General features: G+C 40.3%; 1 protein-coding gene across 1 annotated transcript in view; it reads right to left on the bottom strand.

Moving 5' to 3' along the window:
* The window catches only part of LOC133397726 (phospholipid-transporting ATPase ABCA1-like), a 67,437-nt gene that overhangs the window by 12,594 nt on the left and 31,118 nt on the right, over nt 1–23,725 (bottom strand). Inside the window, exons 21-39 of the mRNA XM_061668966.1 lie at nt 23,316–23,453; nt 20,081–20,235; nt 19,025–19,109; nt 18,126–18,328; nt 17,799–17,850; nt 17,596–17,658; nt 17,451–17,483; nt 16,682–16,821; nt 13,536–13,663; nt 11,506–11,604; nt 10,830–11,019; nt 7,344–7,438; nt 7,158–7,263; nt 6,590–6,664; nt 4,703–4,872; nt 4,449–4,626; nt 4,262–4,377; nt 3,308–3,452; nt 1,167–1,290 (exon numbers count right to left, since the gene is read on the bottom strand). Coding sequence (XP_061524950.1) covers nt 1,167–1,290; nt 3,308–3,452; nt 4,262–4,377; nt 4,449–4,626; nt 4,703–4,872; nt 6,590–6,664; nt 7,158–7,263; nt 7,344–7,438; nt 10,830–11,019; nt 11,506–11,604; nt 13,536–13,663; nt 16,682–16,821; nt 17,451–17,483; nt 17,596–17,658; nt 17,799–17,850; nt 18,126–18,328; nt 19,025–19,109; nt 20,081–20,235; nt 23,316–23,453 — 2,295 coding nt within the window. The remainder of the gene's footprint in view (nt 1–1,166; nt 1,291–3,307; nt 3,453–4,261; nt 4,378–4,448; nt 4,627–4,702; nt 4,873–6,589; nt 6,665–7,157; nt 7,264–7,343; nt 7,439–10,829; nt 11,020–11,505; nt 11,605–13,535; nt 13,664–16,681; nt 16,822–17,450; nt 17,484–17,595; nt 17,659–17,798; nt 17,851–18,125; nt 18,329–19,024; nt 19,110–20,080; nt 20,236–23,315; nt 23,454–23,725) is intronic.

Genomic DNA, 23,725 nt, shown 5'->3' with positions numbered 1-23,725 from the left:
CACATTCTACACACGCTATGCGGCACATTTTGCGTATCCTATTCAGCAACTTTTATACAAGCTATGCGGTGCATTTGAGAGACGCTATGTTGAATATTTTATCTACCATTTGTGACAACTTTTGCGGTTCATTTCATATATGCTTTGCCACATTTTTTCTATTTAGCACAGTTTACATATGCTCAGTGGCACATTTTTACAGTTTTGACGTGTGCTACGCAGCACATTTAATAAATTACGTAATTTCTCGTGTATAATACGCTCCCCCAAAGTTGACCTGAAAATTCTGGAAAATCCTTTCACCCATGTATAATGGATTTTTACAATGCATGATTTTGCTTCTACCCATCCAAAAAAAAATAAAAATAAATAATAAATAAATAAATATATATATATATATATATATATAGTATCTGTATTTTTTTTAGGTTTTTTTTCAAAGTATTATTCTGAAGCTAAGCACTTTGTTTGAACACCTAATATTTTCTTTTTATTTATTATTTCATTTATTTGTGCTTTTTATTTATTATTTCATTTATTTGTGCTTTTTATTTATTATTTCATTTAGTTGTGCTTATATGTTTGATGACCCAGGCAGAATTTGTAAGATGGGTACAATTCTTTAAAGAAAACAGGAAGGGCCAGGCGAAACGCATTTAATTTTATTTTAATGGGATTAAAATTCAACTGTCAAGCATTTCAGAAAAGCATTATCATTAAACAAAACATAACCATAAAGAAATTAATGATGGTTGTTGTTTAGTCATCAGTCGTATTTAAAAAAAACAATATTTCACAAATTCTGCCAGGGTATGTAAACTTGAGCACAACTGTACATATCTGCAGTCATACGTACCCCTGTCACATTGGAATGAAAGTGTAGGCTACACCTTTTTCATAACCTCTTGGTGGCAGTGGCATATTGGAATGAAAGTGTACAGCTTTGTATAACCACTAGATGGCAGCATACATTTATAAAATGGGAAAGTTTCCCCCCCCCTCCATTTTCCCCTATACTTATGTATAATGCGCACCATTGACTGTTGACAATATTTTTTTGGGGGGGGGGGGGGGGGGCGCATTATACATGAGAAATTATAATACTATGTAGCACGTTTTCTAAACGCTATGTGGCCCCCCTTCATGGCACATTTAAATTTTCTTACCAAAGCTGCTGAAGAGGTTGGCCGTGGCCTGGTTCTTAGCCATGTCAATCAGTCCTCGGCCAAGACAGAAGTGCGGGAATATGAGGAGCACTTGTTTCACGATGTCGTTGATGTACGACACACTCTGGGAAAGACAACACACACACACGCGCACAGGAATTATGATTTTGTTGTAGTTTATTTTTTTCTCCACCCACTTTTTGGAAGCCTTCTATAACGGAAAAGCCTTAAAACAAAGTCATCCGAATGCTGTAGCGAGAGCTAATGTGAGATCAATAGGTGTAATTACACGTCTTCTCTCCAGCGGTTGTTCATCACGCAGATGTGAGAGATTTCTCGTCAAAGATGATGAAACGCTCAACAGCTCCCCTTTAAGCCCATAAATCATTCACGGCCACTTTTGAAGGCGCTCGAGCCGGCGAGGTTCTTATCTGACCCTCCGCCGCCGCCTCGTTCCTGTTCCTGCAGCACACCTTCATTCATTAGCGGCAGAAGGAGGACGCGCTGCCAAAACCTCCGACGGAGCAAAATGAGGTAACTCCAACGTCCTCCGCCGTGCCCCAGTTCATCAACCCACTTGAAGAACACTTCGCCATGCCAAACATTTACATTATACACGCTATTCTGCACATTTGAGATATGCTTGTGTGCTACTTTACTGTCTACACACTATGCAGCACATTTTTGCGGCATATTTTATTGTTGCTACACTATGTGACACATTTTATATGCATTGTGCAGCAATGTTTACTGCATATATGTGATATGTGGCACATTTATATATGCTATGTGATACATTTTATTTACACTATGTGACATTTTATTGATGCTATGTGGAACATTTCTATGCACAATGCAGCACTATTTACTGTATATACGCTACACGGCATATTTTGCTGCCTAGACGCTATGTGGCACATTGCATGCTATGTAACATTTGATGTGGCACATTAAATATGCATTGTACAGCACTGGTTACTGAATATACGCCAAGCAGTACATTTTAATGACTTTATTTAGCATATTTTAATGTAGACCATAATGTCGACAACTATGTGGCAAATTTTATGTGCTATGCGACATATTTTGTTTACGTGTACGTTTTAATTATGCTCCGTGGCAAATTTAAGCACACTATACGAAACATTTCATTTGCTCTGTGCAGCACTGCTTACTGTATACAATACATGATATGTGGCACTTTTCAAATATGCTATGCGACACATTTTATTGTGTATACACATTGTAGTGCATTTTATAGAAACGATTCAATACATTTATTGAGAAACTATGCAGCACATTTTATATACATTATGTGGATCATTTTACAGTTATAACTTCATTTTTCAATAAACTATTGGTCCCATTGTATTAACGCTATGCAGCAATTTAACATGCTTTATGCGGCTTATTTCAGCGTATACACTATTTTATTGACACTTGTCTATACGTTTTTCAACATATTGTGGGTCACATTTGAACCCATACATCAAATTTGTGATATGATATTCATTACATCTTATACATATTGTACGTGCTTTGCTGATAAGACAATTTTCAAATGCTTATAAGTGAAACAATTGACAGACGAAGCCGGCTCGCAGTTTGGAAATGAACGCTGGCTAAAAGACAGATGACAAGAGCGCATGTGAAAGAGAATGAAGGAAAACGGGCGCCTTTGAAAAACACTGAAGAGGATGAAGGGAATCTTTTAGGACTGCCACCTGCTGGCCACACGCCTTTGTTTGCCGCTAACTTGCAATTAAGCGTCCCACGAGCCCATACACACAGACAGACACACACACACACACACACATACATACACAGACACACACAGCAAACCAACGATAGACATCTGTGATGACTTTTTCCCAAAAGTTTTCCTATACATCTGCTATGTGGTATACGCTACGCTTCCGATGCTATGAAGCACATTTTATGTACACGGTAGAATGCTTTATCAGCACTACGCAGCACATTTCATATACGCTATGCTGCAGATGCTTTATATACGCTGTGTGGCCGATGCTATGCGGCACATGCTATATGAGGCTAAACAGCACTATGGATAGTCGCTATGTGACAGATTGTTTTTTTCTGCGAGGATGCAGCACATTGTAGAACCGCTTTGCACGACCTACGTCGTCATCCAAAAGCTCCATGACGAAGGTGGCCACGCTGCCGTTGATGCCGATGAAGAGGTTGACGCAGGTGAGCACCACGTAGGCGGTGCTGGGCACGCTGAACACGAACGACGCCGGGTACATCGTGGGCGTGATGGACCACCTGTGGCAAACAAGGGGCAAAAGCGGCACATTTTTCAGTATATACGTTACGCAGAATATTTTAGCGACATTATTTGGTACATTTTTTAGTTGCCATGCGGCACATTTTATATACTCTACGCGGAATATTTTATAGACATTGGAACAGTTTTTATTTACTATGCGGCACATTTTCTGTGTGGCACCTTTTATATACTGTGTAAGGTACATTTTGTATAAGCTGAATGTTTTATAGACATTATTTGTGGCATTTTTTATTTGCTATACAGAATATTTTATAGGCACTATCTGGTACATTTCTTCTTATTTGTTACATAAAAAAACTTTTCTTGGCCCTAACAAATGAAGCCTTTTTTTTTGTTGTTGAAGAAAACTGTATTTGAAAGTGATAAAACTAAAAGTTTATTTGTTAAGAATAATTCAACGGTATGTACTTAAATGGGAATCGTGCATTAGTCTTAAAGAAATTACATGGAAAAATGTTATGTCATTAAAAGTCACTAAGAGTCTGTGCTTTTTCATTTTGAGTGTATGCAGCACATTTTCTATAAGCTACATTATGTGGCACATACCAGTGGGTATTACAATGATTTACAGCGAGTACACCACTGTAACAGTATGCACTTAAAACATTAGCACTGTGCTAAAAAAAAAAACTGCGACTTACATAAGAGTGATATTTATGCGTTCCACTAGAGGGTGCCCCACGTACCACTAGCGGTATTCTTACCATTAAATTTTTCTAGGCACTATTGGGTATATTTTGTGCACACTTGTTGGAACGTTTTCGATGCACTACTGTGTGCGTACCCGTAGAAGACCAGCAGCAGAACCAGAGCGGGCAGGTTGGGTGCAGACACGTAGGCCTCTTGTTGGAAGCAGAGGAAGATGACGACGACGATGATGCACGGGACGGCGTAGTTGCACTGCCAAACAGCGCAAGGTCAACTTCTCTCCGGAGCGCGGCGTTCGTTCTCATCGTCGCGACGCTACGTACCATGTCCCAGGCCAAATTGGCCAACCAGTAGACGGCCGGGTTGACGCCGCTGACGAACTGCAGGTGCTTGGCTTTGCTCACCCGCTCTTGGATGAGGAAGAGGACGAAGCTGGCGGGGATGAAGGACATGGCGAAGATGACGCAGATGGACACCACCAAGTCTGTGGAGGTCGTGGCCCTGAGGAGGGGGGGAAAAAAGGCAAGTTGACCCAACTGGACCCATTTTCGCCTTCTTGATGCTCCTGGCGACTCACAAGGCCACGAAGGAGAGCTGCTCCTTGGTCAGGTTGAGGGGGTGACTGGATGCCGAGATGCCGTAACGCCGGGGGTCTTCGCCCACCGCCACGCCCGCCCTCAGTACGGCGTTGTCGGCCACGTTGAGGAACGACACCAGGCCGTGCCACGCCTTGTTGTAGAACCACACCTGTCATTGGTAGAAACAACAGTTTCCATTTTTCGTGCAGTCACGACACAAACGGCATTTAAAAAAGTGGGTCAAGAATCTGTTCCGCTCATGCCGACGATTCTGTGAGCCCGCGTGGTGCTCGGGTTACAAGGAGACGGAGGGGGGGAAAAAAATAAAGAACAAATGGAAGAAAGAGAACAGGCGGAGGGAAGGGAACGGACGCCCCGTTGACGCTACCACACTAATTAGGAGCGTGCGGCGTTTGGAGTGTCGGGTACAAACACGAGCTGGATTCTTTTTGTCGGCTCGCGCGCGCGCACACAGACAAAATCAGTTTCACACACATACAGTACACAGTTACTTGCACACACATTCATATACATAGTGTTGGGGAGTAAACAATGACATGTAACGAGATTACGTAATGTAATTGCAAAGTGTATGTCATTGTAGTCCATTACATTACCGGGAGGAAATGTGTAATTAAATTGCACATTTTTCTCCAAATCTGCTTGTGATTGTCTCCCTCTGGTCACGCGCCGTTCTGCCGTCATCTCAAACATGACATCCATCCATTTTCTTTTTACCGCTTATCCTCACTAGGGTCGCGGGCTGCTGGAGCCTATCCCAAATATGACCTCGAAGCACCAGCTTGTGCCGCAATCTAGTAGTTTGTTTAAGATTTTGTAAAGGTTAAACTCATAGTTACACTTTTGAACACAAAAATAAAACTAACTTTTGAACAGTTTCATCTTCGGTTTTTTATTTAATAGAACATTTACTAATCTGGCAATCATATGAAGCGATATTTTCTAAATTTGTCACCAGCTCTACACATGTGTATACTGTATGAACACACCGCATTGCCCCACTCACTTGAGGCAAAGATCTCTTAAAAAAAAAAAAAAAAATCATATTTTTTTAATGTCATTTTTATTTTATCATTGCACCTATTTCTGTGTTAAGAAATACTCATGTTGAGTTCTCCATCACTACGGCATTAAGAATAGAAAGAAACAATGGTGTGTTTTTGTTATAGCCAATCTAATCTGAATCAGCCTGAAAATAATGTTCGGCGCACAGGCCTACATGATGAAAGTCAATGTTGGTCCATAATAGACCCGCATATTTATTTTTTTTACAGTGACTCTACAATGTGGTTCATACATTTTTTTAAATTTCTGCATGCAACAAAAATATTTGCAACTCTGGGGGGGGGGAAAAAAAAAAAAGACACTGGGTTTGAAGCTTACTTTCAAATCCGACACTAAATGTTTGAATGAGCCCCCCCCCCCTTGTATTTATGAAATGAAAATCTGAATTACCCACCCGCAGAAAACCAAAAATGTTGTTTGCTCCTGTATGCGTCACCATTTTATCACTTGTATACACAGACGCCGCCTCGAACCCCTTTCTGTGCAATATGCCAACACATCAGCCATATTGGATGAATCGTATTGGCCACAGAATCTGCTAATTATAGTCGTAAAATGGCATTAGAATCACCAAATACAATAATAAAAAAAAAAGGTTCAGTCTTAATCCCATGAGTTTCTGTCTTTGAGTGTAAAACGTTTTATACATCTCCAAGCAGTGTCGCACAAGGCACCATTCAAGTGAGCCCCCGACACTCGTATATAGATCTATATAGCTATATGTATATATTGAAATATATATGCACTGTATGTTTTTATACTTACTCGCATAGCACACACACGATTACATACGCAGCTACCTTCAGATTGTGTTTAGTTCCCAGCTTCTTGAGAAGCGTTTCGGCTGTGCGGAGGAGCTCGTCCGTCACGTTGGCCTAATGAAGACGAAGCAAAACAAGACTTAATTGGACACACTCGGAAAACTTCGACTGTAAGTAAGTGGGATGCGGCGGGAGAGGAGCGCACAGGTTCAAAATGACCTCGCGCTTCCGTTTCGGGCCTCGCGGGAAACGAGTGTCGGGGAAATGACATGCTGGCGATTTCCGCCACCACGCTGCTCCGTAACAGACGCGGCGGCCACATTACACCTGCGATATAAATGCAAATGGGTTTCCCCCTGTCTGAGCCCAAATTAATCATCAGCCCAGCGGAGAGAGCGGATGTGGCATGGAGTGAAGAGAAAATAGCCATAGTGCGGCCTCCGACATTTTTGCAAAGAACGTATGATGTGAGATGCAAACGTGGTCACAGACCGAATTAAACTCGTATCACAAGGCCCCACTGGAAAGTGACCAATGATGTTTCTCTCTCTACCCGACGAGCCAATGGCTGCTTGATGGTTTATTTTATTTTTTTTCCCCCGCTTACCTGGGAATAATTGAAGATATCTTTCAGATCCTGGAACGTGGCCTCGATCTCTGCCTCGCTCAGGCGGACTTGAGAGTTGACAGCGCCAACCGAGATCCCGCCGTACCTTTTTTTTAATATACATTTAAAAACAAAAATGCTAATTAAAGACCACAAACGAGTCCGTTTCTCGTACGTTGCTATTACCTGGTTTTGCCGGACTGCTCAAAGGTCTTGACCAGGAAGTCGGTCATATTTCGTCCCGTTAAATCCAGGAGCGTGTCGGTTGTGTTCTGGATCCTCTGTAAAAAAAACAAAAAAACAAACAAACATATATACATAAAATGAATTAATAAAGCATCGTCATAACAGTCAGTTAAGCTCGGCTACGTGGTTGGGAAAAAACCCTCCATATGTCAAAGGAACCTAATTAGATGCCCTTCTGTGAATAAATGGCTCCATTGAAAGAGCCAATTAGGAAGACACTCGGCGATGTGGATTCTCCACGCTGCTTGAACCTGTGCGTAATTAGAGAGAGCTAGCATATAACTTTTTTTTGGTCTTTTTTTTTTTTTTTTTTTTTTGTCCTGTTTGGCTGTTAGGTCAAACCGAATGGAAAATCTGTATCCCTTTTATGCCGGAACAGTTTGACTGTATCACAGTGGAGATTTTAAGCTTCCGCTGTGGTATTATATTTGAGGTTGATTGAGAATCACACTTGATCAGTCGAACAGAAAAAAAAGTTTCTAGAGGGGAGAGAGAAACAAAGACAAAAGACAAAGCACTAATTGTAAACAGGATGAGAGTAGTAAATCATGACATTATCTACAACAATGAAACATTAAATATGAGTGTTGCGTGGGGCTGTAGTGCTACACCCTGTGAGGGAAGGACAGGACAAGATAGAACAGGACAAGGACAGGAGAAGAAGCATGCAGGACCAGGGTCGTGAACCCGGCTGTACAACTGAAGTGTGGTGGCATTAATTATGTGAATTATAAAAGTCTACAGGACGAGAGTATAAGTGAGGGGATACACACGCGCTTTGCATATTCACGAGTTATTTGTCGCAGGAAGTGCGTGACCCCACACCCAGGGAAAGAGTCCTAGGGGTGTGTGTCTGCGGACACATGCAAGTGAATTGATACCGTTTTACACGCACCAAGACTGACAGAAGTGTCCTGTAATTGCTGTGGCCGCACCGCAGCGGCTGAGGACCCCACCCAATCAATCGAGAGATAGCATATAACTAATTAAAGCCGCGATCGAGCGGCCGAGGTGCGTCGGAGCAACCTGCATCGGTGCACTTTACTATTTAATGGCATCAAACTTTGCTGACTGGCTCAGCCCACGATGAAGAAAAAACATTGTTTCGTTTGAAATTGGTAGCTATCGGGCAAATCTCGACAACAAATTTGTTTTTATAGGAGCCCTGGAAATGTCTTTTTGGGCATGCTGTCTACAATGTTTTTTGTAGGTCTACTGCTGGTAGACAAGCCTACTAAATTTCACGTTTTTAAGTGAAACTTGCTCTGACTTTGTGGAGCTGATTATTCGAGTTTTGTGTTTAGTCATCAAACTTCGTTGTCATGCTCAGCCGTCAGTGACGACAACTCAAATGTTTCACAAGTTGCCGTCGCCCAACGATCTAGTTTCCGTTATTTGAATTTGGTAGTTTTCAGACAAAATCTGCTTTTGAAGGACCCCTGGAAAGTGCGGAAATGCTTCATTTCGTTAGGCCATAGCATTGTGTGAGCAGAAAAAAAAAGTGCTGTGCCGCCATCTTGTGGCATCTTTAGGCAATTACAAACCTTTTTGTGTGGGTGAAAAATCAATCCCTCGCATGTTTTGGCTATTTGTGGTGGGGCACAGACCCTAGAGAATACCTCAAAGCGTTTCTTCAATTGCTGACCATCCCCATCAGATATTTCCCACCTCCTTGACATGCTACTTGGGCGTGGAGCAGAATAACGCTGGCCAAACAGTCGGCTTTCATCTGTATGGCGACGAAGATGTCGTACGACGAGACAAAGCCGTCTGGTTTAGCAATCAGGTGACAAAGCAACCTTGGCTTATCTGCGAACAAACACGCCAGCGAATGCAGCGTGGCTATAATTATATTGGCCGAGCTCCACATGACGACATCTGTTGGTACAAAACGGCTTCACGCTTTTGCATTCAGCCAGTGGGAAGTTGCAGGTGGGTGAGACAAATGCAAAAAGCCAGCGGTAATCACATCTTTCGGAACCTGATAAGACCCTGCCGCATTTTCGGCTGCGTGGTTTTCGTATTGCCGCGTTGCTCCCAGCCAAAATTTAAATGTTACCTGCGTAGGGGAAAGAAAAGTCTTTAACATTTAAACGTGTTGTGTTCGGCTCTGTGGTCAAGAGTTCTTCGGGAGATAAGATTTGTCTCGTGTGTTTGCCAAATTGCTTACAGCATGCGACTTATGATTCGCTTTCAGTGGCACCGCCCAACTTCAATGGCCCTGAAGTCGTACACTTTGGAATTCAACCAACATTTTTGAGGAAAAATGTACCCATAAAGTCATAAATTTGGAAGTCGATAAAATTTTCCAGGGAAGAAAATGCCCAACTTCACTGGAATGGGGGTTTGTGGAACAATCTGGAATTTGACCGACTGCCACTAACCTCTACCTTAATTTGAGCCAGGAAAAACCCTCTCAGCCCTCAGTGAACGCCACACAAACGGCACGCTCAGACTCGACTCGGCAATTTGCAAACAAATTCTGTCGCCCGGATCTTCATCTATGAAGGTTAAACAACGGCAGAGTCAATACCTGGCAATTGACGGTGGGCTTACCGCGGCCTGCCATTTCCATGGAAACGATGATTTCACACCTCCCGCGGTGTCGGTGCTTTTTTTTCCTCGTCTTTTCTGGACTTTCTCAAGGACGGTATAGCGAGGACGGACGGGATTAAAGGAGCCAGTGAAGAAATGGGCACACTTTGTCATGATTTATTCAATAGGGGAAGCTTTCAGGAAAAAGGGGTGGGGGGGGGTCAAAGGGAATTCATCTTGGCGATGTGCTTGGCTTTGTGTGGGTGGTCTCTGTCACTGAAGTATATTCGGTCATGCCCACACTGCTACCCTTGATTTATTCCTCATTGACAGACACGGGGAAAATAATTTGTTGAAGTCTTCGATCAATGAAATTATTAATCAGGGTGGAGCATACTGAGACACATTGGAGATTGTTTGCATCTTTATTTATTGGTATTCTAATTATTATTCCTGCCATCAAATTGCCACTTTGCAGCATAATCAAATGTGACCAAACTTTGAAGATTTATTATTATTATTTTTTAATGGTAATATGGAACTTGGCCAACTTTTTTGCGGAATAATATGTACAACTTGGAATTCATCCGTCAAAATGTGCTCCTTTTCGTACGATTTGGAATTTGACGACAGTTTGGGGGGATAATAGGGCCCGGAATTCAATCTATTTGAAATTTAACTGAAATTTCCAGGTCAACTGTACCAATTTGGTCAGACATTAGTTTGATGGTTTTTAACATTAAAGTGAGGAAACTGCAAAAAAAAAACAAAAAAAAAACTACGAATTTGAAAAGGTGACCAATCCTTTTTCACAGCACTACATATGGAACAGACAGCAGAATTTCTTAATTCACAATGAAATGATGAATTATGACCGTCAAGTCAAACCACCTGAGGAGGCGGGAGCCCCCCTGCGGCGGGCGGACAGTCGGGCAGCATGATTTGGCGTTGAGGAGTGCTGCACTGGCAGGAAGGGGAGGGATTGGACATGCTCCAGTTGCCCTCCAGGAAAACGTCGGACACCGACTGGTCCACAGATGGCGTGAGCCAATCGGAGAGGTGGGAGACACAAGGTAGACCCCTGCAGGGAAATGTCGGCAAAGTATCGAAATCACGACTTTTAACAACAATGTTGTTTTATTAAAAGGCAACATTTCAGTGAGTGTTAATTTGGGTGGCTCGTAAAATGCAAGATGAGTCCCGATGAGCCTGGACTGAGATGCCTGTGCAGTTTTCCCGATTTTGGTAACAACTTGTGCCGAAAAAGTGCAATAATTTGGAATGCCACGAAAATGTTCAGGTAATTTGTGTCTCGTGTGAGTTTGAATTTAATGTTTTGCAAGGATGCAGATGATAAACCGTGACTGTTATATATGAACCAGCATTGTAGTTCTTTCTGCAACATTATGGTGGCGCGATCAATTTCCGGTTTATTGTCTCATTCTTTTCTCATTGTCAGTTATTGACGCGAGCATGGCTTTTTGCAGCTGTAGAGAGCCGCACTCGTGTTGGATATTATATATCGCCGATATTAACCATCAACAGGACACGGGAAAAACATACTCACGGGATCGGGTCGCCATCCATGCAACGCGTTCCGAAGCCGGGATTGTTCAACAGGGTTTCCACCACCTTAGATGCCTCTGCATTTCCCGGTGCATCGTTACTGCAAAGAATGGAAATGTAATCAATATCACGACATCAAGCATGCCACATAGTAGCCATAGTCTCCTAGCTGGTGTTTTAGACTTTGTGTTTTCACTCGTGACCGCCTAGACCGACAAGCAGTCTCCACTTCGCCCTGTGGCAATATCTGCCATTCTGTCTGATCCAGGTTTTCCGTTGTAACCCTCTGGGCCTAGACCACCCGTCAGAGGCACCTACGGATTGTATCCCTTTTCAGAAAAGTATACTTTATAGTAACAGTAGTATCCCAATTGGCGTTCAAAAATGATTTCGCTACCTCAGGATATTTCTCAGGGACTTGATACCAAAGGCGTCATCGAGTCTAGCGTCTTACAGTCGTAAAAATAACTACTACTAGAACTCCAAAGACTTCGACTTTCAGTTTTCCGCAGTGAACTCCCAGGTCAACAAGTATACCCCCTGGCAAAATCTGCCAGTCTGTCCAGTCCAGTTTTTCTGGGGCAACCTCTGGGTTGTTAGCTATAAAATGCGTGTCTTATAGTAGCGTTCGTCTCCTCATTGATAGTTTGAAGAATGATCTGGTAACAAAGGATTTTCCTCAGGAAACTGGTAGCAAAAGGAGTCCAGTCCAAGGTATCGCAGCCCAAAAAATCTGGGAGCGCCAGGATTTAAAAGGTCTGAAATTTTCTCCATAATCCAACAACGAAAATCATCAAATACTCATCCGCCATAAGAGAAATGCTCATTATGTGGAAAATCGTTGTCCCTTGTGATGGTTCAAGAGCACACACACTCTCAGCACATACTACAGGTCCATAAAGACCATGGATTTGGCTCTCAGCCAAGAATGACAACAAGCAAGTGGGCCGTGTGGATTATTGTAGTGCTCATTGTCTCATTTCGAGGCATCTCCATGAAGGTCGTACGGCCGTTTCCTTAGCCACCAGTGAACGTAATCGAAGTGGTCCTGTTGTAAAAATGGATTATGTGCAGCCATCTGTTCTGCAATTAACAATGGCTGGGTTACCACAGTGTTCCAAGGTAATAAAAAGCGGACTTGGGCATTGCGTATATACGCCAAAAAGGCGGAACTAATGAATCCGGGCACCAAGCAAGAGCTGAGCTATTAGAAAGAGGCTAACAGACTAACAAAGACTAGCTGGGTTCAGAACCTCTTCCATCATAATCACCCATCAAAGAGAGGTAAACGAGACGGTTTATGAGGCATGCCTGTGGAGAGACGTAGCGCGTGTAGTCGCCTTTAAGTGGACAGTTTCAAGGTCACTTGAGCGAAAAGACAATGTTCAGTAATTGGTCGGAGCGAAGGTCGCTGAAATGTAGTTTGAAAATTACAACTGCGGTCAAAGTTATTTTGATAACCAGGCTACACTACTATGTAGAAAACAAAAAAGGGGAAGCTAGCCAGGATAAATGTTTGTTAGAGCCACATGTGAGTAATACCGTTACTTCCACAAATGGCCTGGGGGAGTGTATTTAGGTATCATGTCAGCGTCTAATAATCTGACATGCGCTAGTGCTTCTGTCTTGTTTAGGAACTTCTGGGCTCAGCACAGAACAGATGTACAAACTGCATCAAAGAATATGAGCCGAGCCCACAGTTAATTGTGTTAAGGTAACATCAGGGGAAATAAAATACCTCCAGGTTTGGAGGAATTATCTTTTAGATAAGGACGTATTCTTTTAAACAGGTGATTGGCACTGGGTAATATCAAAATCCTTTGGGGGTACACCCTGGAGAGTAAAAAGCGATGAGGCGACAGAAATATGCTAATCCAGTACTCAAAGGATTACACACACACACACACATACAGTGTTGGAACTGTGAACTGATTGAGATGTCAAGATAAATCTCCCAAGGCCTCGTCACTTATTGCGGGATTGCTGACAGGCATGCTGTGATGTATGAACCAGTGAAGTAACAGTGTGTACCTGAAGAAGGTGGTCTGAGGCAAGCCGTACATCCAGGGTTGCAGTTCAAGACTGGGATATTCGGAGAATGGCGGAACGATGAGTGAGAAGATCAGGGAGAGGCACACGAAAACAGCAGGCAAAACCACCTAAAACACAGCAGCGATTGTTCACCGATCCCAATAAATCACATGCCCGTTTATCAATAATGTAAGAAGATATCAATTCGACATATCACGAGACCAATATATATTTTTTTTGTCCCACCCCTAAACTACACATACCGACAGCATCAGTATTTTCATTAACGATGCATCTGTTGGTATATCGATACTATCTATTCTTGTGAGAAAAAGATTCGCTACATCCGTACGGTTCATCATGAGTTTCTTGTATTCTTTTTTTGGGTGCTTTTTCTTTCTTAAAAAGAAAAATCCAATTCTCTCGCACATAATTCATTTTTCCTCATTCCATTGTTAAGAGCCGGCTTAAAGGTCAGATATCTTTAATGCCTAATCACTTGTATGTTTGGGCGAGAGGGGGGGGCGGGAGAAGAAAGCGTACGTGTGATTAATTGGCCTGGCGTGCAAATTTGCAAAATTCCGCGGTTGGAAATCCGAAAACTCACGGTGCAGAGAAGTGATGAGACTGAAAAGCTTAATGACAGACTTGTCTTTGTCTTTTTCGCTCTCTCTCTCTCTCTTTCTTGTTCTCCCTTATTCTCTTATTTGACAGTAATTGCAGGTGACAGCTGGTACTTCTCCTATTGAGAGCGCAGCGGAAAACAAAGTCATTAAGGCTTCGTAAAAGCCAGAGCACTCGTCATGAACAATGCATGAGTTTATCGGGGATTTCAAGATGAGGGGAGGCCAGGCTGGACCCGGAATGGGTTTAAACACAAAAACAGATTAGTTTCATGACGGTGCTCATTACGCTCAAGTGATGAATATGCAATTGTGAGCGTCGAGCCACGACTGGTGGTCAACCTGGTTGGGACATTTATCATATTTTCGGGGGCTGTAACATCTTACAAAACAAAGATATCTTCTGAAAAAGGGATGGAAGAATTTAGAAGCAAAGGTGTGCCTCAGGGCTCTGTCCTAGAACCACTGTTACCCAGTAATTAGTGTTTTGCACTTCATAAGTGAATCCATACACAAAGTTTCACTTTTTACCCAGATGGAGGTATGAATATGTAAGTTATGACCGGTCACCAACTTGTGTTTAATGCTAATTACTGCTTTTGTGTTTCCGGGGCCATAAAGGGAGTTTTTAGCCATTTTGAAGCGTGTACATTGAAGAGTGTACATCAGGGGTCTGTCATAGAACCAGTGCTGTTCGTGTTTCATACTCTTCAATATTTTATGTTAATCAATACAAAATACATGGGTATGCCTCAGGGCTCTGTCCTCCAGCCACTGCTATTCAGTTTTCACGGTCATTTATAATCTAGATGTGAATTAATACACAAAGTTAAACATTTACGCAGATAGGGGTATTTATTTACAGCTCTGCATCCACTCCAAACCTGTACTTTCACCCAACAATTTTTTTGTTTGGTAAAGACGCTACTCATACCCTATTATTATTATTTTAGAATGACATCATCACGTGGCTCTTGTCATAATCGATGACATCTAATGGCTTTCCACACTTCCCAAAACATTTTAAATAATTGCCGTACCTTGGTCACCACTCCTCTGTGAAATGAATTGTGACTCATTGGAAATGTGTGCCGTTTATTGGTTTTGACTTTGGAAATTACAGAGAAGAGAAACAAAACAGAGGTCCACTTAATGGGCTAATAGCAGCCTGTCATCTGTGCAATTATGCCGCGGTTGTATTTAATATGCGACTAATAAAAACATGTGATTAGTGTGTGACGCCAAAGGGAAAAAAAAACATTTGACTTTTGAGTGCATAATCACAGGCATGAGGTGGGTGGGATTGCAAGCCAGCATGTAGATACTATGACCGTATAAATGCATTTCCATGGATGAAATCTTTGCATCTACATTTACTGATTATTTCCAGTTCAACATATTAATCACCACTGATATGACTCCATTTTCTCACCCTCTAAAATGCACATACTGTACATTGGACAGCATTAGTATCATCTCTATCGATAGATCTGATCTTGGTTTATTAAGTCTGATGAAATATATCGCAATACCACAGTTTTGTGTGCGTACTTGGACAGCATCAGTTTGGGGGCTATACAGGTATGTGATGGTAGCTCAGGGGTGTCAAACTCATTTTCATGGGCCACATTTACCCCAATTACATCTCGAGTGGGCCATCTTAGAAATCCTTAAATAACAGTTATTCAAAAATTTCCCCATTGTTTTGGTGCAAATCACTACTTTCGGAAAACATCAACATTTATTCATTATCTCCATCCATCCATCCATCCATCCATTTTCTGAGCCGCTTATCCTCACAAGGGCAGTGCTGGAGCCAATCCCAGCTATCATCGGGCAGGAGGCGGGGTATACCCTGAACTGGTTCCCAGCCAATCACGGGCATTATTAGCTGGTTGCAAATCATATGAGCAGTTTGAAATTTTTAACCAAAGATTATTTCAACAGTATTATGAATCAGTGAGGATGCACCACTCAGTTATGCATCCTTTATAAATGTATACATACAAATTTAAGTTGTGGAAGTGCATGGAAAAAACAAAACAAAATAAAACAAAGTTCCAACAAACCAACCTCTTTTGAAGTGAAGCTTTTGACTGAAATTTTTGTAATAGTCAATGTCTTAAAACATTTCTACATTTCTATTTATTTTCACTGTGTGAACATGGCACACCATTTTATATTAGTGTGCTCCTGACACTTGTCATTGTTTGGCCTTCACAAGTGCATCAATGTCATTTAGGTGTTGTCAGTGCATCCTACGGTGGACAAAATTAGCAACAAGTTTCTTTTATTGAAAAATAGCGCTAATAGTTCTCCATCCCCACGGGCCGGATTGGACCCCCTGATGGGACGGTTCTGGCCCGCGGGTCGTATGTTTGTCACCCATGTGTTAGCTTATGGATACTGTAGGCTTACTCTAGAACACTAACTGGTCATTTCCATACAACACTCACAAGATCCTCCCAAACATCCCTCCCGCGTTCCCTTCAATTCATCAATATGGCAGACGGAGGCCATTACCTGGGAAATGAGTCCCTTGCGGCTCCTCCGGGCATGGTGGAAGCGCTTGATGAAGAGCGCCAGGAACTGCCTCCTGATCAGCTCCCACCCACCGATGACTGCCGAGCCCCTACCGCCGACACGGGCGTCCCTCTGTAAACCTGATGTGGACATGGACCCCCACCTGGTTATTTATCACAGCCACAACGACAAGCATGGGGAGCCTAACGAGCTGCTCAGGTACTGTGTCAAACGCTCCCCCTGCTCCTTCTACAACATTTGCATGGCTTTTATATTATTTTGTGGTCATTTTTGGACTACTTTTCCTTTAAATTGACAATCCACACATTTAAAAAAAAAATTGATATAACATTCCAATTTTAACTTCAATTGTTTTCATGCGTAAGGTTTTAAAAAGTTTTTGATGACAATCCACTCATGAATATTTTTTTATTACTATTCTTATTACCAGTTTAAATCCCTATATATGAACAAAAATCCCTTTTACAGGGTGTTGCTGTTAATTTTGTCATGATAATCCCCAAAAAACAGAAATGATAAAGAAATCAAGATTTAAAAAAAATAAAAAAGAAAAAAAAAAGAATATATATATATATATATATATATATATATATATATATATATATATATATATATATATATATATAAACTGTAGAAGTTTATCAAACAGCCTCCTCGGGTTGCTTTCTCGCTATATGTAAACACAGCAACTGTTAGCAATAAGCTAACATTTTAAACTAATCAAACATTTTTGCAGTAACAAACCTACCTTCCACTTGACTGGCAAACATTTCCGTGTCACCTGCATGGAAGCACAGAAAAGAAAAAGCATGCCGAATGACCTAGCTGCATTATTAAACGCTGCGCTTTCTTCGTTTTTTTTCATATTCTGAAATAGATGCAATGAGACTTGCCGCTCGGCTCCTGTTCCGTTTCGGGATGGACGGTGGCGGCCGATACGCTATTCCGCTTTGTCGCTGTGGGAATTAAAAATAAAAGATGCTGTTTCGGCCTGACCCAATTTACGGTTATAAATAACAATTAAAAAAATAAATAAAAAAGTACATTAAAAAAGGCTCACTCAGGTGGCATATTATTGCCTGCGAAAGGGACTTACTTGAAATGTCTGCTGCATCCACTCCCGTGTCTTCAGCCACCTTCAAAAAAATCTGTGAAAAGAAAGTTTGTATGAGTGTAGCATGGAATGAGGAACGTCCTACTTGGACCAATGTTATGTGTTTGGATAGCAAGTGCTAGAACGTTTGCATTTGATCAATTCTTATTTGGAAAAGGACTGAACTAAAGACCATGATGTAAAACCCTCATAAGTTTACCCAGGCTGTCATCTTGCTCTATGTTTGAATACCAATTAATGCATCAATAAATGTTTATTTTTGTGACTCAAATTCTAAAAGGGATTGTTCTGTACTCTTGCACGCCGTACCTCTTCCAGTGTGGCGTCAGAGATGCCGTAGCTGGTCAAGCCCAGGTCGACCCTGACCAGGTCGAGCTCGCGGAAGAGCTGGGAGAAAGTGCCGTCCCGGGCGCCGTCGTAGGGCAGGACGTAGGTGAGCTCCTGGCCGATGCGCTCCAAGAAGAGCGCCCCTGGGATGTGGCGCCGCACCAGCTCACCCACTGCTGTCAAATCTGCCCAGACAAAAAAAAAAAAAAAAAAAGTCTTCTTGAAAAGCTTACTTTTCCAAGACAAGAGTCGGAAGCTTACACCAATATAATAATTTTTGATAGGACAAACCTTTTATTATTTTTTCCTTGGCTTTCAACTCACCATTCGACTCTGCCCTTATTTTTATTTATGTGCAGCTACGGTTGAGTTTTAAAGTTGAGTTGTTATTTGTTTTTTCAACAAAAGTTATTAATTTCTAAAAGTATGAGGTCTTATTTTGTGACAAAATAAGTTGTTTTTACCACAATAATGTCTTATCTTTCGAGGACAAAAGTTAGAACTATTATTCCAACAAGAAAACAAGGTGTCATTTTCCGTTTTGTTTTGTTTTTAGCATAAAAAAGCCTCAATGATACGGGGAAAAAAGTAAATTATTACGACAATAAAGTCTTATTGTTCGAAGTCACATGTTTTTTTTTTTTTAAGTAAATGAGGTTCAATCCCATACAAAGCAAGTATCTATTATTATTATTTATTTTATTTTTTTCAGAAAAAAAGTCGGAATCCGACAAGGATGAAATCATTTTGTGTATCTGTCAAACGCCTTTTCTGTCAAACGTCTTTTCGCAGATGAGGAGTTTTGCATTGAGCCTTATGTTGAATGCATGGCAGCCACGGTGTTGAGGATGGAAGGAATGAACTTGACGTCGCTCTTGTACCTGACGGATGGACTCCGTTGCCGGTTCGACTCCCGACGGCGGCGCGGTCGTGTACGCCGCTCCTCCTTGAAGGACGTTCCTGCTCCTGCGAGAGACACAATTGGATTAGAAGCAGACGGGCTGGGCCACTTAGAATGATGAACAGTGACTCCTCGACAACTCCAGCCTCGCGTTAACTGAATAACGCCACTCGGTTTTTCCACTTAATGGCTCTAATTAAAGCGGACAATCTTATTGTGATGAAGTCGGATTTTGTTTACCAAGACAAAAACGTCATAATTGGACAACAATAAAAAATAAAAAAAAATAAAAAAAACAATATTAATAAGAAAGAATATACATAATATATATATATAAAATACAAAATAAAATACAAATATGTCAATAAATATATACATAAATATAAAGTATAAAATAAAATATATAACTGGACAACAATAAATATATATATACATAAATTAGTATGGAAAAAAATAATATGAAGAAAAACAAATCTAACTGTATGAGAATAAAGTTTTGGTTTTTTTTTTAACAATAAATGTCAGAAGAAAAACACTCATTCGATACTTAGGTTGTTTAATGAAAAAAGTTTCATTTCGCTGAGAAAAAAAAAAAATTGTAATCGTACAAAAATGAGGTCTAAATTTTCCTAGTGGTACGAGAATAAAGTTGTATTTTTTTAAGACAATTTTTTTTAAGAATAATGCAAAATCATTTGAGAATAAAGAAAAAAAAAAGTATTGATCATGCATGAATTTTATTTATATTTCCAAGATTAAGGTAATTTTTTTTCATGGAAAACTGTAATCATGTGGAAATAAAGTTATATTTTTTCATGAAAAAAAAAAAACGGGTAGGAATTCAGGTTGGCCACTTTGTCTGCGTGTGAGCGTCTGCACGTGAGTTGTGGTTTACAGCAGCTCCTTGTGAGTGTTCTCATTTTATATTTGTGCTTGACCGTTTGTCCAATGTTATTTTTGTTTTATTTGTTTATTGTGCCGTGTATATCGAATACTCCAACAATAATGCAGCCAGTCTGAAGCGTGGGTTGAGTACCTTGACCAGCGTGAGGTAGTAGCCCGTGCCGAAGCGTTTCTTCAGGAACAGCGATGAGCCGCAGCATCGCATCTTGCCGTGGGCGATGATGGCGATGCGGTCGCCCAAGATGTCCGCCTCGTCCATGTGGTGCGTCGACAGGATGATGGTGCGGCCTGCAGAGATCCCCACTCTTACTTTTAGCCACTAATCGCCATGGCAACAAAGCAGACAGCCGCGCGTGGGCGTGAATTAAAATCTTGATAGAGACCAGGGTTACCATGCAACAGGCCGGCTTATTTTTAGCTCTTATTCTTTTTTGGGGGAGAAACAGAGAAGCATCACGCCGAGCACAATGATATTATTATTACCATTCGAGGGGAAGCATCGCCAATTTAAAGACATTACGTGTAAAATTATTCCCATATCAGAACCAACTCACTATAGGGAAATGACTGCATAGGGAAATGACTGCATTTTCCCTCAAAAGTCATTATCACATTTCCCCCCCCCAAGAAAGATAAGAGAATAAAATCAAAGTTTCAAAGAATAAATATATATTTTCGCTGAAAAAAAAAAAAAAAAAAAAAAAAAAAAAAAAAGAATAAGGTCCAAGTTTTCAAGGACAAACGTAACTGTGCAAGGTTGAATAAATAAAAGTCTAAATCCTATCAGAAGAAAAGTTGCATTTTCCCAAGGGGGAAATTTTTTTTTAATTGTACGAGAATAACATTTGAATTTTCAACAACAGCCTAATTTTAACTGTACTAGAATAAAGTTGTATTTTCTCACAAATAAATAAGTCGTAATCAGACACAAATAAGGTCTAATTTTTTAAAGAATAAATGTAATTGTCCTCGAATAAAGTTAAATTTTCTCACTGAAAAGAAGTCGTAATCGTACACAAATAAGGTCAACTTTTTTTTTTGTAAAGAACAAATTTAATTGGATGTGAATCAAGTTGTATTTTCCAATAAAAAAAAACAACCCCATAATCGTACGAGAATAAGGTCCTATTTTTCAAGGACGGTATTTTTTCTCAAAAAAAACGAGTCATACCTGCACCCGCAAACGTATTTTTACAAGATAAAAATGCATAATCCTACAAGAAAAAATATTTTTTTCCCAGCCAAAAAAAAAAAAAGTTGCTGGAAAAGATTTCAAGGACAAATGTGCAAGAATAAGCTTGTATTTTTTATTTTCTTCATCTTTTCTGAGGGAAACCAAATGAGAATAAGAATAACATTTTCAAGAACAATTGGAATTGTACGAGAATAAAGTCATATTTTCGCAAGACAAAAAGTCGTAATTGTACAAGGTCTAATTTCTCCACCACAAAAGTCGCAAACTTGTGGTTAGTTGGTCAAATTTTTACAGGATAAAATTCAAAATCTGAAATAGTATGTCTTCATAATCGTATGGGAATAAGAACTTTTGAAGGTAAGTGTGCTAGAATAAACTTGTATTTTCTCGAGAAAAAACACAGAACTGAATAAAGTTTGGAATCGGATGAAGCTACAATTTTCATTTTCAAGAACAATTGTTGTACTAGAATGAAAATGTATTCCCCCCACTTCCCCTAAAAAAATAAGTGGTAATTGTATGAAAAAATGTTGTATTTGCACAGCAAAGAAATCTAAACTGTATGCGCATGAGGTCCAAAAAACATTTTAAAAATAAAATAATAAATAAAAATCCGTTGTACCAGGAAATAATTTTTTTTTCCGTAAAGAAAGAACAGACTTTATTCTCGGAAGATTGCAATTTTTCTCCCAATAAAATTTGACCTTATTTTTGTACAATTAGGAAGTTGCTTTTCATGGAAAAACAAGCAAAACAAAACAAAACAAAAACAAAACAAAAAAAAATATATATATATTTTTTTTTTGTGGCCATGTTTAATTCAGCAATCCACACGCAACCCCAGTACTCACATTCCCGCCGTGTGTGCTAATTAACACGCATGTCCCAGGCTAAGGCGCGATACAAAATTCCTGCCAACGCCTCGACACCTTTTGTCACTGTGCTCAGTTTGATGCCTCTCCCCAAAAAAGAAGAAAAAGAACCAAAAAATATATACAATAGACTTTAGTCTTGAATGTACAAAAATAACAGTTTATCTTAATCGTACAAAAATCAGGTCAAATACGCCCAGGACAAAAGTCGCAATCTCGCAGGAGTGATTTTCCGAAAAAAAAAAAAAAAAAAAGTCTTAATCGTACGAGAATACATTTTCTCCCTATTTTTTTTCTGTAATATTACAATTTTAGTAAGGGAATATAATGTTTTTCCCTCATAATATCAGACTTTTTCCCGGAATACTTTGACTTTACATATTTTTTTTATTTTTATTTTTTACCTTACGGAATTACAACAAGATGAACACTTTTTCCAATAATACTTTTACTTTATTCATGTAATATTTTTTTATGTAACAACATGACTTCACTTTTTTCTCTGACTTCATTTATGTAACAATTTTACTTCATTTAAATAGTACTGAATTGTTTACTCTAATATTACAACTTTACTCTTGGAAATAATGTTTTCCCCTCATATTTGCTTACTTTCTTCCCCCATTCATATTTTGACTTTATTAACATAATATTTAATTTCGACTTTGGTTTTTTTCTCCGAATTGGACCACAAGACGTGGAACACCTTTTTTCCCTGTCATACTTTGACCTTATTTACGTAATATTTCAACTTTATTTACAAAATATTGAATCATTTGTTTTACATAATAACAACTTTACTCTGGGGAAAATGACATTTGGTTTCCCTCGTAATATTAAGTTCCCCCCCCCCCCATCGTATTTTGACTAATACATTCACTGCCATTGACGGCTTCAGAAGTCAAATATCCATGTTAACTGGGAAGGCTGGCAGTGAATGAATTAATTTTGACTTTGCTATTTTTCTCTGACTTTATCGATGTAATAATTTGACCTTCGTTACATAATATTGAATTGTTTAATCTGTGGCTGGAAAATAAGTTTTTTCCCCTCATAATGGGCTGCTTCCCCCCAGCCCCCACCCATCATATTTAGACTTTATTTACATAATGTCTAATTTTAAAGTGGAACACAAGAAGGCGAAGGAAATAAAAATGTCCCCCGTTGATTGTTCTTACTACTTTTGAATCACGGTCTCATTTGAACACACGCGAGCTTTTGCTCGGAAACTTTCGACAAGCTCCCCGCTCGCGACTACAAACGGCGGCGAAGTTGAAAGGGCTTTTTTGGTAGCGGCGTACCTTGTTTGTACTTGAGTAGTAGCTCCCAGATCCCCCTGCGGGCGTATGGGTCCACCCCCGCCGTGGGCTCGTCTAAGATGACGACTTTTGATCCGCCGACAAAGGCGACGGCCACCGACAGCTTCCTCTGCATGCCGCCTGTAAACATTCATCTCCATGTCGGCGTGCGAGTGAGGCAACACCAAGTTTCCTTTCGGAATGAGAAAGGGGGTCCGGCTGCGCCCACTGAGAATTATTTTAGCCTGCGCTCCTCACCATGCATTCAATTTATTTACGTGCCATATTAAATTTATTCAATTGAAATGACAATATAATATTAGGAATTTACTCTTGGAAAATGAGCATGTTTTTGGAATATGGGGAATGTACTGATGACATTTTTTTTTTTTTTTTTTTTAACAGTACTTTTA

Source organism: Phycodurus eques, chromosome 23 (genome assembly GCF_024500275.1).
Source record: "Phycodurus eques isolate BA_2022a chromosome 23, UOR_Pequ_1.1, whole genome shotgun sequence".
Classification (NCBI taxonomy): Eukaryota; Metazoa; Chordata; class Actinopteri; order Syngnathiformes; family Syngnathidae; genus Phycodurus; species Phycodurus eques.
The sequence above is the reverse complement of the archived record's forward strand: the minus strand, read 5'-3'. Positions and strand labels throughout refer to the sequence as shown.